At 40.6% G+C, this 20,694-nt stretch overlaps 1 protein-coding gene across 1 annotated transcript in view; it reads left to right on the top strand.

Moving 5' to 3' along the window:
- Nucleotides 1–4,857: 4,857 nt before the first annotated feature.
- Nucleotides 4,858–20,694, top strand: part of LOC126188639 (homeobox protein OTX1-like) — a 177,383-nt gene continuing 161,546 nt past the window's right edge. Inside the window, exon 1 of the mRNA XM_049930240.1 lies at nt 4,858–4,900. Within this exon, the coding sequence (XP_049786197.1) occupies nt 4,899–4,900 (2 nt within the window). The 5' untranslated portion in view covers nt 4,858–4,898. The remainder of the gene's footprint in view (nt 4,901–20,694) is intronic.

Here is a 20,694-nt window from a genome sequence, read left to right as displayed (position 1 = left end):
ACGTTAACTTTTTGGCTTCCTCTTTTAATGTGTGCAGCTTGCATGCGTTTACTATTTATACTGTTGCTAACTGTCGCTGTGTATTTTCAGCCGTCTTTTGTTTGCGCTGTTGTGTATGTACACCGTTTAATATTCGTTTTTGATTTTTTTTAGTATGTAGGTACGTGTGTTATTTGCTTAAATGCTTGGACGTAAATAGTAATTGTAACTCATTGCTGAAATGGAAGCAAAAACTTGTTGAAGTTTCCTCGACGTGAAGAGGTCGAGATGTTCACTTGGAGAGGGAAAAAAGCCACCAAGTAAGATTGTAGACTGAGTAGTCGTGGGGACAAGGAGAGGCCTTGGTCCACTACAAAAATACTGGAGTCCCCCCTTCCCCCCCCCCCCCCCCCCCCACTGCCCCACCCTTCCACTCCTGGCAAAATTACAACTGCACAGTACAAACAGAAGCCACGTGCGCCACCAAAACAGCTTCGTCGCACTGGGAGATTACAGGTGTCCTTCACAATGCCTTCTTCACAGTCACTGGTTGCAGGATATGTTTCTGTCTTTCATGGTTTCAGTAAAGGCGAGCACATTTCTTTTCAGGATCATAACAATAAATCCAAGTTTCATCGTCAGTAACGATATCCAAACGAAATTCGAAACGCCGCCTTTCGAATTTTTCCAGAGGTTTTTTTGCAGCAGTCAGTGCATTCTTGTTTTTGATCGAGAGTGAGTTTATATGAAACCCTTCGACCAAAAAGTTTTGTCGCATCTAACTGTTGACGCAATTTTTTTGGGTTTGACTGATACCAATGCCCAATAACGGTCGAATAAATTCATAACATGTCTCTCAACCATGTTCAAGCATTGCTCGAACGGAGGCAATATTTTCATCCGTAACCGGAGTTCTTGGACGTCCTTCGCAAAATTCATCACTAAGGATAAAAATCGATCTCTTTTTTGAATTTACTTTACTAGTTATAAATTGTTGTCTTAGATGGGGCTTCCCTTCCAAGTTCTGATCCAATTTTCAGACATTTTTGTCGTTAATTACTATTTAAAATCGCAAAAAATCATAGCCCGGAAATTTTCTCTAGTCAAATTCATATTTCTTTGTACACAATTTTTTTTTAAATTATGATAATAAACTATTGGAGAAAATCAAAGAAACTACTCGAAAAAGAGTAGGGAATATTTTTCAAATATAAACAAAATTCATTTGTATTTAGAAACAAGGCATTCTAATTTTTTTAGGGTCGCCCTCGTATGTGCGTTATGAGTGCAGTTTTTTTACAAAAGTAAGGATAAGGAACGGGATAACAGTGCTATAAGGAAGTAAAAATAAATTGAAAAGAATACCGATTCAGTTATAATCGTCCCGTCAAGCTCTTAACAGTAGCTAACACAGTACTTTCGGAAAGTAGCTGTGCGCTGGTGTATGGACTACGGATGTATATTACGTTGCAAAGTTACAAGTTGGCAGACCACAAGCTAGGAGAACTGTTTTGTTCGTAGATACGCAATTGTTTTTTAATTCGTTCTATTGTTTTCTGACAGTTAACTGCTTCAGTGATTAAAAGCTACTGAATGCAATGTGTAGTATTTAGATGTTCTATTTGTAATAATAATATTGAAGCCGAATGCTACTATTACTCATGGTCTCTTATTGCTGTAGATTATACAGTAGCAATAGGAGTATGTCAGCTCTACGGCCATCTTCAGGCTACCTGCCGGCAAATATGCTTTGTTAAAAAAAAAAAAAAAAGGTTCAAATGGCTCTGAGCACTATGGGACTTAACTTCTAAGGTCATCAGTCCCCTAGAACTTAGAACTACTTAAACCTAACTAACCTAAGAACATCACACACATCCATGCCCGAGGCAGGATTCGAACCTGCGACCGTAGCGGTCACGCGGTTCCAGACTGTAGCGCCTTTAACCGCTTGGCCACACAGGCCGGCAAATATGCTTTGTTAACAGTTGTAAAATTATAGCTAATAACAACTTCAGATACATACCGCAAACTTAACATATGCTATATGTCCAACGAACTGAACACATTACTAAAGAAGACAATAGTTAAATTCGCGTAGAGATCTGGACATAACCTCAAGAAATTGATGTATTCAGATAAACAAAACCACCACTACACACAGCCAGGCATAAAATTAATTGTAAAGACTGTGATAAAAGCTGTATAGGATTCATATTTGCCCATTCTGGATACCAGCGGAAAAATGCTGGAAGAGCAAAACAGGCGAGTATGGTCCTGTTTAAAAGACACTGGCTGGAAAGCAGAGTACCAGCTGCTTCATTCTACCTTTCTTAGCACCTCTAAAAATTGTAGCAGGCGAACATTTTCGCGCTCTTTTTAACATGCAACTCACCTGTGACTCCCACAAGCTCCCGTAACTGTAGCTTGCTCATACCTACCCAGTTCCACTTCCGTTTCTCACTCACTGTCATTATCTCTTTGTGCTTTTCTATCATTGTCTCCTGTCTCACAGCCACAGTCTCCTTCGTTCTGTTCTACTAATAGTGTATCCTCTCACTATCATTGCCTCCCTCTTGCTCTCTCTTCTGCTACTATCTCATTCATTCCTTCCCACTGCAGCTTTCTCTTCACATTTTCACTATCTCTCTCTTCCTCGTTGTTATTGACATATACTCTGTCTCTCATTTATCACTGACTCTTACCCACTACCACTTTGTGCTTGTGTTCTTTTCCTAGCACTGTTCTGTCAATGTCAGTTATGTTCCACTGCCAAAGTGTCCCTTTCTTTCTCTCACAGTTGCATTGTCTCTTTCGCTCACTCTATGCCTCAACTGTCTTCCAGCACTTACTACTTTTCCATCTCTTTCCCATTGTTACGGTCTCCTTTCTCAGCATGAAAGAGCGCGAATATGTTCGCATGGCCAAATCTTTGGGAAAATTTTTAAAGTTGCTGAGGAAGGTTGAATGAGGCAGCTGCTGTCCCACTTTCCGGCCAGTCTTTTAAACAGGAGTATATACACCTGTTTTGCTACGGTCGCAGGTTCGAATCCTGCCTCGGGCATGGATGTGTGTGATGTCCTTAGGTTAGTTAGGTTTAAGTAGTTCTAAGTTCTAGGGGACTGATGACTATAGATGTTAAGTCCCATAGTGCTCAGAGCCATTTGAACCATTTTTTTTATTCGCCTGTTTTGCGCGCTGATAGCTTTTTTCCGTTGGTTCTCTTCTTTTCCCGGTTACAGCGGGACTTGTCACTCACATGAAAAGAACTTCATGCCTTATCAAAAATTTGATAGTTTACCTCCGCGAAATTCAAATAAATAAAATCCGGTCTCAGATGTAAAATTAATTTACTAATTTTACACCTCAGATGGGATTTTACGTGCACAAAAATTTTGCATGTGCTTCGGTGCTACAAAATGGAGTTCCCGGAACCCTTCTGATGATTACGGAGACACGTTACAGCGTATTTATCTACGTCGCTCTACAAACAATGTTTTCGCCTCACACCGGAAGATCGGGATTTTAGATATATATCGTAAAAATTACAGCCATTGGCTGTGCATGGCTCTCGTGGTATTCTCGACTCGGTTTTGGTACCCAAGAACCATGTTTTCCGGTGTTTCTCGACAACGAATGAAACTTTTGGAAGGCTGAACAATGACTCTTCTAGATAAATGCCTAGAGAATACACCGTTAAAATTTGAGAATTTGCTGACGGCGAAAAGTGGTGAAAAAAAGGTTTTCTGGCGTTTTCTCAGGATCCGCCCCTGAAGTAAATGGTGGCCTTGTAAGCGTCATATGGCGCACCGTAAACCACATCTAACCCAAAAAGAACAAACCGATTTAATCTGTTTGCCTAAGCGAGAGGGAGTGTGTAATATTCGATTTTGACCCTGCACTGTACGTAGGTTACAGCAAAACGGTGCTTCTGTTGGGTATACAAATGGTTCTTACTCTTAGTCCAAGGGTTATCCAAATTACTTGACCCTACGTTTCTATCACCAACAAAACCCGAGTTATGAAAAAAATGGTTCAAATGGCTCTAAGCACTATGGGTCTTAACTTCTGTGGTCATCAGTCCCCTAAGAACTACTTAAACCTAACTAAACTAAGGACATCACACACATCCATGCCCGAGGCAGGGTTCGAACTTGAGACCGTAGCAGCAGTTCGGTTCCGGACTGAAGCGCCTAGAACCGCTCGGCGACAGCGGCCGGCCCGAGGTATGAGCTACGGAAAAATCCCGTTTTCACGCTCGGCGTTTTGGAGCATATTGATAGCGTGTGCTGTCGGATGTGTACCGATATCTGGGATAGGATGCCTTAGCTGCCTCACCCTGTAGATATATTGGAAATGTGTTGCTGTCAGTGATTTTATTTTTTGCCTTACTTTCACTATCAGCTATTGGTGACATTTGAGCACGAGTTCTGGACGAGTAAAACGTGTTCCACTACTACTTATTCGTTACACATACAGTGGACTGCATGTGTTACGGAGGTGTTCGCGTCGCCGCGGCTGTGATGCTGGCGCGTGTAACTCGCGGGAAGCTGGCCCGAGCGTCAGTTGCCCAGCGAGCTGTGGCTAATGGGCGCCGAACGCCCCAGCTGGGGGGAACCCGTTCGCTGCGAGGCTGTCGGAGACGTGAGCGTCTCGTCGCGCCGCTGGCGGCAGTACGTCGCGTGGTCCGCCGACAGCCGAGCACCTATCTGCTCCCGCGGGACAAAGGCCGCCGGGTTTCCCGGAAGGCGGCATTCCGCAGCCCAACAGTCTGCGACGCGCCGGCCGAGGGCGGGGGAGGGGGAGGGGGCAGGTACGCCGCCCAAAATATTTGTCGGCGGGCGCGCGCCTCAGTGCCTCGCTGGCGGCGACCCGCGCAGGACCACGTAGCACGCGCAGCTGCGCCCCTAGCCGCGGCACACATGTGAGTACCGCGCCGACCTCCAGGCCACGCCGCTGCCTCTCTGCACTACTGCGTTGCGTCTTTGTCGCCGTCTTCAGCGCCATTGGAAGTGATTGTGTGGACTGCTTCGGCAGGCTTGTTTCCGAAGCGATGACAACAGGTAGTTCGGCCAGTAGCAGTGTTTTGTTTACGGCCGATCGATATTGATGCGCGTTGCGATCAACATATGGAGGTGTCAGTAGTCTGCGCGATAAAGTACAAACTAATACAGCACGATAAGGCGCTATCACAGTGTTCTGTGTATTTTATCTGTATTTGGTGTCTACGGATTCTGTCACTCTCTGTAAGCATTCAGTGTTGACTACGTTTCTATAATACAATTGAGAGTGGATTTCCCTGAAAGTAAGTAGCACCAAAAAAATATAATGATGTATGATCTTTATTATCTGTAATTATGTAACGCATTTACAGTTCATTTTGTGAGCATAGTAGATATGGTACTCAATATAGTAAAACATAATTTAATATCCGCATAAAATGTAATCTGCAATGAGCTTAAGAGCTAAATTACTTATCACTCAGTAAACAAATACGCGCATAATATTAGTAGTTATTCGTTTATTCATTTCTCAGTTGTTTGTTTATTGATTACTATTTCGCATTTGAAATTTCGTTGCTAGCATATCAGGCCCTTTTTAAATGTGAAATCTACAGTCAACGGTTAGATAAGCGACAGAGAATTCTTTTTTTTATGCCTCTTAGGTTCACAAAATGTACCCACCTCATTGACACTTTTACCTTACGTAAGACCATTGTTTGTACTAGAATACATCGGTGCAATTGCTACAGTATAGTCAGTACCTACGTTGTCACTATACACGGTAGATTACAGGAAGAGATTCCTCATCGGGGCCGACTACTGAATATTTCTAACGAGGTTCCCACCATGGATATTTCGTTAAAATGTGTAGTGTCTGTAGATGAGGTTGCACACGAAGTTCTTTAAGTTATTGTACTAACTCTTAATTCGAACAGTCATTAGCTACGCTGACAAGTTTCCGTGATTGCATTATAATAAAGGATTATGCGTGCACAACAACCCATCACATCGTTTATGATTATTAAAATTACATTAATTTACTAGCGGTGCGTTTCCAGCCACTAGTACTCCAAATCAGACAGCAAGACATGCAAACAACTTAAACATTATTTACGTTACTAACAAATGTACTAGATTATTGTTGATTAGTTGACTTGAGTTGCCAGAATCTTCGTAAGTTCCAGACCATACGTTTCCCTAGATAGAAATTGAAAACGTTTATGGCTCACTTCTTGACAAAACATTTACTATCGTGTAAATATTTTTGGTGACAGCTAACTGTATGAACGTCCACACTCCACTGCTTGCTGCGGTGACCGAAACTCTATTTTTTTTAACTTAATTGCGCTGCCGTATTAAGTCTCCCTTTCTTTTCGCAATATTTTTAAATCGAGGATATTAGCATAATTTACTAATGCGTAACTCGGTATATATGTGCATATACATGGCAGCACCTTTCTTGTAAAAAAAAAATACACTGTACGTAATTTCGTTTCTTTATAGAGAGGAATATGCCTTGGTCCTAATGAAGACCTTGGAAAATCAAGAAATTGGCGATAATCTGGTTAATAGTGTACATAGTACAAATGTTGAAAGTGATTAAGTTTGTCTTGGTGTCTTATGTGACAACTACTGATTCGAAGCGCGTCGCTAATAAAGTGCCGTAAGATCAGCAATCTCAATCCTATAATACTAAACTCTTGTAAAATTTACAATTGCAGTAGGGAACAAAACAGGGCATTTTTTATTTAATTTGGTACATAAAATACCATTCGTGATTTAATAACTATAATTAACTAATACATAACCAATAAATTATGACTTATTTTGAATAAATTTGGAATAGTACAATTTACGATGGTTTAGTTGCATTGTAACATTTTCCTCCTCTACTGTTCTATGGTTAAACATTCTCACTGCTTACGGTAAATGCAGATATCCTTTAACCGTAATTCGGATTGCTCGCCTCGGCAACATGCAGTTGCACTGTAATTTTTTTCTGTGCTTAATAATAAGATTCAAGTTTTCTCGTTGAATTTAATCGTAGGACTATTATTATTCTAACATCTTGGCAGTTTCCGTGTCCATATATTTCGCTGCTGTGTTCGGTATGTCAATATAATTTTCGTTGATATGTAAATAGTGTAATTGTCAAAATCTGAGATAGCAAATGTCTCGCTGACTTAACAGTTAGTAAGAAGATGAAAATTTAGGACTTACTATAGAGTGACATCAAACTTGAGAATGCTTATCGGTATGGAGAAAATACACTAATTTTTCATCATTGGGTCTCTGTTTTTATTATTTCGAACCGATCTGTTTCTGTCGATGTCTCACGTCTTAATATCTGTTAAAAAATATGAAAATAAAGTATAGGTGGGTTCTAATTCTGTGTCCCGTGATTCTGTCAATACAGAATCAAAAAATAATTATCGTTGATTTTTGTATTCTTTAACATATCTGAAGATGGATCACACTGTCCGAAACAGGTCAGTTTGAGATAATAAAATAGTGGCGACAGGCGGAAAATATTCTAAGCAGTGAGGTTTTATATTTAAAGAAATTGTCCCTCTGGAACGACCTCGGCTTCCTGTGACCACTTTGGCCAAGGGAATTGGTCTGTGCTTTAGAGGAAATGGGTGTGGTTATTTATTTGTGAAACTTGTGAAGTGTTGCGTGGTGTAAACCCTACTCCGTGTGTTTGTGACTGTAGCAGGTTGTGATGGAACTCGAGGAACATCCCACCGTTCGCCTAGAAGTGACGAAAACCCCCTGGTGTAGTCGTCCTGTCGGTGCCTGCAGAGATTCGGGAGAATCGCCAAGCCTGCACAATTTGAAGGGTCGCGATTTCTCGCGCGCCGTCATCCACAGGAGCCCATACGGTATTATGAAGTACGTTCATCTGTCACCTAACCTAATGATATTTTCCGTGTAGCAACTGACAACTTGGGTGCAAACAAAGGCTCATGCTGTTGATAACTAAACATCTCTTAGCGGTTTGCTAGCTTATTAGGTTACAGTAGTACAATTAATGGGGCACTAACAGCAAATGTAGCGTAACTATAGTAATCTAGTCACAATGCGTGTTAAGACTAAAAAATTATTGAAACGGCAGCGAAATCTGTCGCTGACTTAGTGAATAGTGTCGACAAGCTATTTATGCTTTTGTAGTGGGTGTAGTGCCCAGACCGCCAAAGCCAACAGCGTATTTCATTGCGTTTGTGGCAAACTGTTCTCACCCAAGAGGATGAAATAATTTTGTGTACTGTTATTTATTAGGGTGGTTTCGTTTTATAGGCGTTAACTGCACGACGATATGCTGTACTATTTGACAGACCACTCTGATTTTACTCAAATATTGAACATAAGTGAAGCTCCATTAGTAATTTAGATGCGTAATCAGTCCAAATGATCACGTTGATGCTTGTTGTTCTCTTTTTATCTGGTATCTGATTACGAAAATTTTTCTTGTGCTACTTGAGTCCCAGCTTCGTTATTTGGAGTACATCCGTTAAGTTAGAATTTCTAATTATTTTCTGCATTAATGTCAATTGTTATATTCATTATTAATTAATTGTCAGTCATACAAACATTTGCTCTATTTCCGTTACAGGCTAGCCAAGGACTATGTTTAAACAGCTAGGCTAGGTTTAAGTTTTTGCCATCGTCCCCCATCTGTTCACTTTTTTCTTTATTCGTTCTCGTGTTCGTTTCCTTCCTCGCCTTCTTCTACCTCTTTGTCTTCTAAACCGATCCGCTTCTTAATTTCCTTTAAATATTTTATAGCTTCACTTCTTGCTTATTTATGCCAATTTGCTTTGCCACTTAGCTTTTCAAACGTCCTGCAGCTTAGACAATCTTCGGAGTGCTCACTGAACAATTATTCTTGTTTTTTTTATTTTAATTTTAACATTTTTTAAAAAAATGCGTACTTATGTGTTAATTAATTTTCATATTTATACTGTTGTTTTATTCCAGAATAAGTTGCTTATAAGCTTTCTGTCCAATTTTTCCATTATCTTTCACCGATTCTAAATTTATGGTTTTGATGAATATGTGTATTTAGGGCGAGTTAGTGGCTGAAGGTTTTTTTTTTCATTCAGGCAATAGTTTTTCATTACAAACATCTTGTGTTCAACCGAATGCTACACCTGTCTTTCGAAAACGTGCTTGATAACTTAACGTTCTCATGTGATAGTGGGTAGTGATGAAAGAATGTGATATGTGGCGTAGCCTGCTGTTTACATTAACGCCACACTTAATGCACAATTCGTTATAAAAATCAAAACGGCAATATAAATTCGGAAAGCTCACGTTTCATCGGTTGTGTGTCTCAGATGAGTATACTGGGGCCTGTATAGAAAGTAAACCGTGAAAAACCATGTTTACTAATTTTACTAAATTCTTTCGTCCTGTTATACCTATACTCTGCGCTTAATTTGTCATAAAGTGTAGTTGTCACTAGTTCTGTTTTGACGAAGGAGATATTCTTTTTTATTAATTGCGAACATATAATTAAATTTGAAAGTATCCATTGTCCAATCATTCTTGAGAACTTTTGCCGCAATTTTCAGATCACTTTTTCAGGTACATAGTTATAAAAGAGTGATCAAAATAAGTTGCCTTCCAGGAACGGTGCGTTTGAAATTCTCCCCTGCAGCAGGCTTCGAACCCGCTAACACGTGCTTCGCCGAATCGACGTTGCCGCGGCCTCCGAGCTCCGTGAGGAACTGGCTCCACTGTTGTGTGTTCAGTTACTCTACGGCGTGCTTAGCCTTAGGCCTGATAAAAAGTAAATTCGTATGGCATGTTGACTGTGGGAGTCCTGAAGAGGGATGTTCAACCATCAGTCAACAAGTTCTATAAATTCTACATATATTTACATACTCCGAGAGCCACAGTACGGTGTGTGCCGGAGGGTATCCTGCACCAATACTAGTCATTTCCTGTCCTGTTTCTCTCGGAGATAAAGCGAGGGAAAAATAACTGTTTATATACCTTTCTAAGAGCTCTAATTTCTGGTTTATTACCATCGCGGTCCTTATGAGAAATCTGTATTGACAGCTGCAGGATCCTCTCGATTCAGTTTCAAGTGCCGGTTCTCTAAACTTTCTCAGTAGTATTCCTCTAATAGAACGCCGCTTTCCCTCCAAGGATTCCTATTTGACTTCCCGAAGCATTTCCATAACGCTTGCGTGTTTCTCGAACCTGCTGTAATAAATCTAGCAGCCCGTCTCTGAACTGCTTCGATGTCTTCATTTAATCCGACCCAGTGCGTATCTCAAAGATTTGAGCGGTACTCAAGAAGATCAACCACACTTTTCTAAGATCCTGACAATAAAACGAAATCGACCATTCGCCTTCCATGCCACAACCTCACAGGTTCACTTTCTTTAATAATGCTTTGCAACTTTACGCCGCGATATTTAAATGACTTTACTGTATCATGCAGGACACTACTGATACTGTATCAGAATATTACTGGTTCGTTTTTCCTACTCCTCCGTGTTAACTTACATTTATCTATATCTACAGCCAGCTGCCATTCAACACACTAAATAGAAATTTTATTTAAGTCATCTTGTATCCTCCTACCCTCACTCATCTTCGACACCTCTCCTTATATCTCATCATCCTCAGCAAACCACCTCAGATTCCTGTCCACACTGTCCGCCATATTATTTATGTATGTAGAAAATAATAACTGTCCTATCACAGTTCCCTGGGGCAGTATTGACAATACCTTTGTCTCTGGTGAACATCTGCAATCGAGGACAACATAATGGGTTCCATTACTTAAGAATTTTTCGATTCACTCACATATCTGGGAACCTATTGCGTATGCTCTTACTTTCGTTAACAGTCTGCAATGAAGTACCGTGTCAAATGCTTTTCGGAAATATAGACATATGGAGTCTTCCTGTTGCCCTTCATCCATAGTTCGAAGTCTATGATGTGAAAAGGGCAAGCAATGTTTTCTAAAACCGTGCTGATTCGTGGATATGAGCTTTTCGGTCAGTAGGAAATTTATTATATTCGATCTCAGCATATATTCCAGAATTTTGCAGAAAACCGAAGTTAAGGATAATATTCCTTAACTTTGATGATCCGTTTTCTTGTGTACAAGAGTCACTTTTGCTTTTTCCACTCGTTTGGGATAACGCTAGCCGAGAGTTTAACGATAAATGCAAGCTAAGTAAGGGGGCGAGTGTCGAAGAGAACTCTTTGTAAAACCGAATTGGAATTCCATCTGGATCTGGTGACTTATTTGTTTTCAACTATTTTAGTTGTTTTTCTACGCCAGAGATGTTTATTACCATGTCGTCCGAATAGGGGTTTGTTCGATAGTCCAACAGAGGTATGTCTGTACGCTTCATCTGCATGAACGATTTCTCAAACGCAGAATTTTATACTTCGGCTTTCGTTCTGCTATTTTCAAGTGCCACACAATACTGGTCAGTGAATGACTCGATCAAAGCCTTAGACCCTTTATCGCCTTTATACAGGACCAGACCTGTCGTGTCCTCTTTTGAACCGAGAGTGAGCCTTTACTTCTTCAGCATTTTCCGAATTTCATTACGAAACCGCGGTGGGTCTTTTCTGACCTTAATCCTCTTAGTAGGTATATACTCGACCAGAGCAGTTTAAACACTGTCCGTAATTCCTCTGTGTCCATCATACTGGAAATAAATGATTGCAGTTCATTATCTGACTGAAATGCTTGCATGTCCTTCACGTTCTCCCGTAACGCTACAGGGGAAAGGAGAGCTACTGTTTAACGTGGAATGCGAATAACATGTTGTTAATGGCATATCTTAACAGCATTCACAGGTGAAGGCTATCGTAAAGGCAGATTGAAAAATTCTGGTGTCTGATCGGGATTCGATCTCGTGACCTTACGGTCTGTAGGCTCTCAGTTTATTAGTAGACCACCAAGCCCGACTTACTCTTCTGATGACTGTTGAGGGTAATACTGTTTTCGAGGAGATCTGAGTTTATATGTTCATATTTGTAGCTAATAATACGTTTCTATTCTCCGTGAAATCTAACAATGAGAGTTACAGTCAAGTTGCTTGGTTTCGTAGCGTCTTTACCAGACTTGGTCATTAAAAACTATACAACTTTAAGCAGATGTCACTTAGCTAAGTTTAGCTCGCTTTCTAGTGTCAAGCGAGCGAATATTTGTGATAATTGCGGTGAGTAAATATTCATACAAGTTAAGACGGTGAACATTTATTTTGTCACTAAAATGTTTCTAGATACGCAGCTACTGCGAACTATTTAGTATCAAAGTATCCACACACTCAGGACGATTTTAACAAATTTGACCATTGCTGAGAAAGCTTACGTTTCGCCAACGCGTCCCTTGAGGAACAGTAAATAGCTCGGGTGGCGATAGCACTGATAACCTATGTTAAAATGAATCATTAACTTGTTTTCAGGTGCTAGAGGGTGTCCAGTGTATGTTAGACGGTAACATGATAAAATTTATCGATGGTTCGCGGTAACTTCATGGAGGAGTTTGCACAAGTGAAAATTTTCCACTTTTTGAATAATCGTACCGTGTAAGTTTATACTGCTCGCATCACTTCGTGTATCTGTTCTGAGGATCTCTCTCTCTCTCTCTCTCTCTCTCTCTCTCTCTCTCTCTCTCTCTCTCTCTGTGTGTGTGTGTGTGTGTGTGTGTGTGTGTGTGTGTGTGTGTGTGTGTGTGTGTGTGTGCGCGCGCGCGCGCGCGTGTCTTATCCTTCACTGCTCATCTTCTCAGAAAAGCAACACTCCGTTGAAGTAAGACGTGCCGAACTAAGTGGCATACAAATGTGATCGATATGACACATTTCGACGTATTAATTGGCCGGTAGGATGCGCCGAGGATTCGTTGCAGTAGATGATGATGGCCGGTCGTTTAGTCAAACGGCCTTCAAATAATATTACTAACTCATTTTACATAGGGCAACGTTTTAATGACATCGTACGATAAATATACTGAGCAAAGAGACTGGATATGTCCACCATAATTGTAAGTTAAGTGTTATGATTGTTGATGCCTTCGGACGTGAAAGTGGCTTCATTAATGGACAAATTATGAATGTAATTACTTTCAGATTAGCGTTGGCGCATCTATAAATTTCTTGTGGCCACCTAGTGAAGGTGGTGCAGTAGCTAATAATTCAGACCTATTAACAAAATGTTGGTCATACATGTGTGCGTCGAACAATGCGACGCGGTGAAATTCGCTATGTACTTTTGTACTGCTACATGCTATCGACTAAAGAATGATTCTTACTTCGTACCCATATTGTTCGGTTGTCCTTTCAGAAATGTTTGTTTTCGGAGCTGTACCAGGCTCACAAAATTGGTTGAAAACGTTAGATAAGGATACTGAGTAGAATATTACGCTGTTAGGAGACTGTCAAATATATTCTTCACGCACAGCAATATATTTCCTTACATATAAAATAAGAAAATGCACCCTTGATGTATTCAAGAGATTTAAAGATGTAGGGTATTGTCTTAAATATTTGTTTTTCCAATCACCTTGAAGCAAACGCATCGTTTCATTCAGACAACTTATTTGCGACTACTAGCCATCTGTTCGATTTACTCAATCTTAAATGCGAACGCCAACACCAGACTGCTGGTTTTCCGTATCCGCTGAAGGAAGGGTACATATTTATAAATTTATATAACTTGAAACTGTCTATACAACACCCTCTTGGAAAATTCATTACTCGTGAATGAAACTGCATTGTTATTTATTTTCATTCATGTAACTGGACTTTGTGCAAAATGCACTGTTTGCCCCATATCTGAAATTTTTTTCTGGTTCTCGATTAGTAGTTGAAAACGATTCCCAGGTGACCTGTGTCTAATTTGGTTGATCCTTTTCTGTTTTTGTATTGCCGGTGCGTGCTCGAAACATTGTGTGCTACGTCTTTTATTTTCATTTGGTATCTCTCGCGTGTAATATTTGGGACCGTAGATATCATAAAATGGAAGCCTTTGCTAGATTACGATCCCTACAGCGATGCACTTCAGAAGGTGCAGGCGTACGCACACCATTCTTTGACAGCTCGTTTTCAGATGTGTGGTTCCGATCGCGAAGAGTACTCGGAACAAAGTCACGTATCTTATTCGATCAGAGGTACTGCGACTCGTATCCATGTGTCACATAACACTGACGTAAATAAAAAAAACTCTCGTTCTTATCAGTAACATTGTTGCGCAGCAACTGTATTTACTTTCTAGATTACCGTATATTGTGACACTCTGACGCTGGAAGGAAGGCCAGAGTTTGAAACGACAATATGGTAAATGGTTAGGGAAGATTACAGTACGCGATCAGTTTTCTGAAATCCTTGCGTCACCACTCCAACACTTAACGATATCAATATGAAAAGAATTCGATCGCCATCTTGCATAATATTCGACATGTTTTATGTTTTCTTCCGTTATTCGACGGTGCACACGGAGTGATTTCAGAACAGAGACCAGTGACAATAACGAACGTCGGACGTTGTATTTCATGAAGATTCATTTGTTGATAGCCAAAAGCCGTCACACATCAAAAGTCTGCACAGCGACGTTGCTTGACTCTTTACCTTCGAAAACATGCCGGCTCGCAAACTCGCAAGCAAAAGTATTTATGTATCGCAATACGGAAAGGAATTACAGTTGAAATGTTTAATATGTAGAGGTCTAAATAGACGTTCTGTGTAATGCCATATGTTCGTTCACGATGGCATGATAAACTGTCCTGTATGTTGTCTACGTCACGTAGAGGATTAAAGAATATCGGTAAGCGGTTAGTGTTAAACTTAATTTTCACCGATGCAGTAATTGGCAATGTGAAGTCTGTAGTCAACCAGAATGTTAGCTGTCTTTTTTAGTTTTCATTGTTCATTGTTACCATGAGTCTTCTTCTCAAGTACAGTCTTTGTTGAAAACGCTTTTGAAAACTTTGCGGACAGATATCTCATACAAGGACAAAGGAAAAGGTCCACATAAACGTAGGCCCGAAAATTCTTCGTTTTTGAGTTACTTATCAACTACTATTAAAGAGGTTCAAATGGCTCTGAGCACTATGGGACTCAACTGCTAAGGTCATTAGTCCCCTAGAACTTAGAACTAGTTAAACCTAACTAACCTAAGGACATCACAAACATCCATGCCCGAGGCAGGATTCGAACCTGCGACCGTAGCGGTCTCGCGGTTCCAGGCTGCAGCGCCTTTAACCGCACGGCCACTTCGGCCGGCTATTAAAGAGGGAAACATCCTTTATCTACCAGTGGATGTAGTGGTGAGTTACCCGACAAGTGCTCCATTTTAACCACGGCTAGATATTCATTTTCTGAGCAAGTAGCGACCATTATACAGAGCACGCTTACGATAATGGGTGCGAGCTGGACAGACGTATCAGACTAAAACGCTCGAGTTATGTCTACCGTTGTGTTGTTGAAACAGAATACGTAATATCACAAAACTGGGATCGATGTGGGGTAGATTTCGGTGGCACGCGTGACCAGAAAGAATAATACAGCAGCGAGACGAAGAAGATTCAAGTGTCAGCCCGTATGTCTTCGCAGCATGTAGTACTTGTCAACAGGACCACATGGAGGATACTTCGCTAGTAATTCGTGTATCCAGTCATCTTCGTGAATGAATTGAAGTGAGCGGAGAACATTTAATAATTCATTTTTAGTTAGTAGCTGGAACACTTCGTTAGATTTTCTTTAAGCAATAATTCAGAAACGAAAGACTTTCAGACATACTTTTATGTGGACTACTTTCTGTTTTGATGGGTGGATACCTTCCCCTTGTAAGCATATTACTGGCACACTCTACAAGAATAAAAAATACTGATGACGCTAAACTTCTGCTAATGAAATTGTAAATCGTGCTGGTTTTACAATTGTAGCCCGAATTCCAGATTCCATTTCGTCCAATAAATACAATCAACACTCGCTTGCTGTTTGCTTGTTATCCTTCTGTCCTTAATATGTAATTTTGAATTGCGCTTGTCAGTCATACATTGTTACCCATTTAAATCCTGTAACTATTTTAGAACTGCGAAGAAATGAAGATATTCAAATGAAAAAGATCGCCCACCTAACACTGGCTGATGTATCGCTGTTTCCAATGATACGTTCATGCGCCAGTTATATCGGTCGCAAATGTCTAGGAAGAGTTGCGTTTATTCTGTGTTCATCTGCTCTAGAGCACGCAAGATTGGAAAAAACGATCTAATTCATGCACAGTTACGATTACCGCGTTGGGTTGGTATTCATACGTTTGTATTTCTTGGCCATAGTTTCTTCGTATCTCACAGTACAAGACATTTCGATGGGCCGCAGTAATAGATTTCAACATTTTCCACTTTTTGGCATAGCTGCTTTCATGACAGCAATGTTGCTGTTCTAAGAATGTAAATTGACCCTTAGCAAAGGAGAACAGTCCCAAAAACTACAACATACTAAAGACGATCGAAATTTATTTCCTAGATCACAGCAGCCAAGCTCTCTGTGTCCGGGTGATACGGCATCCATTATGTGAAACATTTTAAACAAATGTGATGACTAGTGGTCATTTATCACAAACTATTTGAGATTCTCGTTTCTGTACGGTGATTACCAGAGAACGTTGAACTGTCTAACGTACACCGTCCGTCCAAAAAGTTACGAGACTGAGTTTATTCCTTGCGTTTATACGACGTCTGCGCAGCTAACTACGGTGGCAGCTTGAAGTAGCATTGTAAACGACAAATGTAAATTCGAGTTAGCTGTTAGCAGACAGTGTTAAGTAGTGTGTGTGTGACCGTAGTGTTTCAACGTTGTTTCGTCACATATAGTGGATCAACATCTCCAAATTAAATGGTCAAGACAGTCTCCAGAATGTTATGAAGAAGAAAAGAGTTTGTGCTAAATTTGTCGCACACAGCTTCACTAACTGCTACGGACGCCTGCCGCACTTTGATTGAAATGCAAACCGCGAACACTTCTTTTCTGGAAAAATCATCACGAGTGACTAGACATGGCGTTATGAATATCAGTCTACCAGAAAACGACAAAGTGCAAAAATTCACATGAACTATCAACGCTTAGACGACTTAACCAGCATTCAAAGCAATGTGAGGAGCAAGTTGGACATCATCACAAAGAAGTACCGTTATGACAGTTTGACGTGGTTGTATGAACGTTCTGTGTCTTGTTCTCATGTGGAGGGTGACTGTGTGGAACATGTGAAGCATTAAAACCAGCAACTTTTCTTTGTTTTTTATTAACTCACCCTCGAAACTTTTTGGATGTAAAAAGATCTGCCTGTAATTTGAGGAAAAAAGTGCGAAATTGATAGAGCTTCTGCTCTCCCACAGCAATACAAGTGGGAATATAATATGACGAGGAATGTCAAGGGAGTAATTCCAAACGTTAAAACTATAATTTTAATGTTGTTTCACCCCGTAATATCCGATAAGGTGTGTGTGTGTGTGTGTGTGTGTGTGTGTGTGTGTGTGACACCGACACAAAGCTGTGCTTGCTTCTTGTGATTCTTTAATCATGTCACTTCGAAATCCCAATGCAGCCAAGTCGCTTACTATTGGGGTAAGGAAAATTGTCACGTAGTATTTAGAGATTGCAGAGCAGTTATACGGCTGTCAAAACAGCTCAGTCTGTGTGATCGAAGAAGATCTGTGCAATATCACTGACTGTAGCATTAATAACACTCTTACTTCCCAGTGGCAAGTTTTATATGCTAGTCCCGATTGTACTGTGATTCTTGCTAGATAAGAAAATCAACCAAATCTGTCTACAGCTCACTGCCTTCTGTCTCTGAAATTCTTAAGAGATTAGGAAGTTGTAAAAGAAGGTACACAGATTAAGCTGAAGGTAAGGGACGGCGCAGATCTTAATTCTGTTTTTTTTCATCGTATGCTCTCACAGAATGGGTGTATTAAATTTCCGATTTGTGTGGAAAGTAATTTCGCATTACCGTTTCATCGCTTTCGTTCTTTTGAGCTTTTCCCACATATACAGAGCTGCCTAAACATTTTCTTAAAAATCCTAGTGCGGAATATATCACGGTTGCAATTGTTTACAGATTTTCTATTCTTTGCACTCCATCTACAATTTGTCGGTAATATTTTTGATTTTGTGTTTTAAGAATATTTAGCTGGATTTTCGAGTCGTGATTTAATAGCATCACGACGCGAAAATCCAGATTCTTCGAGAGGTTGTAACAATGGAAAATTGTACTGAAATGCAGGAGGATCTGCAACGAATTGACGCATGGTGCAGGGAATGGCAATTGAATCTCAATGTAGACAAGTGCAATGTGCTGCGCATACATAGAAAGAAAGATCCTTTATCATTTAGCTACAATATAGCAGGTCAGCAACTGGAAGCAGTTAATTCCATAAATTATCTGGGAGTAGGCATTAGGAGTGATTTAAAATGAAATGTCCATATAAAATTAATCATCGGTAAAGCAGATGCCAGACTGAGATTGATTGGAAGAATCCTAAGGAAATGCTGGACGAAAACAAAGCAATTACGTTACAGTACATTTGTTTGCCCACTGCTTGAATATTGCTCACCAGTGTGGGATGCGTACCAGATAGGGTTGTTAGAAGAGATAGAGAAGATCCAACAGAGAGCAGCACGCTTCGTTGAAGGATCATTTAGTAATCGCGATAGCGTTACGAAGATGATGGATAAACTCCAGTGTAAGACTCTGCAGGAGAGACGCTCAGTAGGTCGGTACGGGCTTTTATTGAAGTCTCGAGAATATACCTTCACAGAGGAGTCAAACAGTATATTGCTCCCTCCTACGTATATCTCGCGAAGAGACCACGAGGATAAAATCAGAGAGGTTAGAGCCCACACAGAGGCATACCGACAATCTTTCTTTCCACGAACAATACAAGACGGGAATAGAAGGGAGAACCAATAGAGGTACTCAAACTACTCTCCGCCACACACCGTCAGGTGGCTTGCGGAGTACAGATGTAGATGTAGATAACAGGCCTGTCATAACATTGGTCTAGTACGGCCGTTGGTGAGTAACGTCTGGCCGCGCTGTTGGCAAACGGAGCGTACAGCGCACGCGCAGGAGAGCCGCTCTGCGATTTTCGGTAGAGAGAGTTTGAATATGGCACCATCTGTCTGTAAATCGCGCGCGTGTTCTAGAAACGGGGCGTCGACGTTCAGATACTGTCATACGTACCTAGCCATTATCAAGGTTGAACAACCTGAAGATGTCGGACAGTTGCTCCGAGGAAATATTGTGGGATTTGCACAACGTGTTCCGGTGGCAAACCCGTAAAGACTATTTACAAAATTATATTTTTTATTTTTGTGTATATAAACATACTTGCAGCAAAAATAATTGGTTTACTTGTATAAAAGGGCAGAAGTTACGCGATCAACTAATTTTTATTACGTTTAAAATATAATTTATATTGCGCAAGGCACAATGAACTAACACTGAATGATGTGCGGCTCTGATTATATGAAAAAAAATGGTCGTCGGTGCCCATTTTCTCTCTTACACATTCGTCTATGTTTCTTTCCCTACCAATTCTACCAGTATTACCGGTAATCTTAATGTTACCATTTACTATGTCATGTATGTAGTATACCAAACCACCAAACCGTAGTTTTTGAAATGCGATTTCCTATTAGATAGGAACTTACACGTAAAGTTCACATTTCAAAGACATTTGTGCTAACTAGAATGATGGTTCATACTCAAGTCAGTGGCAGCTCAAAACGAAAAATTCGCTACTATCTCGCAAACGACTGACTGGGATGTTTTGCTTCCAATGCCGTATAATTTCCGCCCTGTCAGTTTTCGAATTATGATACACATTGTATGGACGAAGAATTGTGGAAGCAACAAACGTTGTTGCCCGCGGGTGTCAAGGATTCTGTGCAGTATTCTTTAGATCAGGGCATCCCAACCTTTTCAGTTGGCGGACCCCTTCCTCAGTCGAAAATCCATGGTGGACCCCTAGTCAGTCAAGAGCACAGTAACTCCAAATTTCAGAGCGAAACCCATGGGAACTGAAAGCTTCTTAATGCAGGTGCCATGTTCCCAATGACCGACCCCCCCCCCCCCCCCCCCCGCCCCGAAGTATCAATAGTCTTTTGTTTAGAGATGAATGAAAACAACTTGAAATTAACCATCCAATTGGAATTCTCACTGTATCCACACACTTACTAGTGGATTTACTCCCTTTGTTCAACACACTATATCTTGATTAAAATTACTTGGTAATTGAAATTTCACACGATGGACCTGTCTTCCTCCAAGCGCAATCAACGTCACGTCCAAACTGTTCGCTGTTGACAAGCTGTCGCTTATGGTCTGTTCACTTCCACTATTTGGCTATTGTTATGTAAGGAGCATGCATATTTCGTAACAGTCGTGTGTGTGTGTGTGTGTGTGTGTGTGTGTGTGTGTTTTCGTGAAATCCGAAGAAAAATGTTCAAATGTATGTAAAGTCTTCCTTTGTTCGTCCTCCCTTCTCATTCATTTCAACTGGAAACTTCCCTTGTGAAGGCGATGGAGAAACTGCACCCTTCTTCAGTGATCATGACTTCAGCCACCGATTCATCTTAGAAGCAATAAACTGGCCAAAAATCGACTTATGAAATAGGTAGTGCACTGACAAGGCAAGTTTAACATTTAATGATGCCTGGGGCCGCATACGTGACAG

Source organism: Schistocerca cancellata, chromosome 5, assembly GCF_023864275.1.
Source record: "Schistocerca cancellata isolate TAMUIC-IGC-003103 chromosome 5, iqSchCanc2.1, whole genome shotgun sequence".
Classification (NCBI taxonomy): Eukaryota; Metazoa; Arthropoda; class Insecta; order Orthoptera; family Acrididae; genus Schistocerca; species Schistocerca cancellata.
The sequence above is the reverse complement of the archived record's forward strand: the minus strand, read 5'-3'. Positions and strand labels throughout refer to the sequence as shown.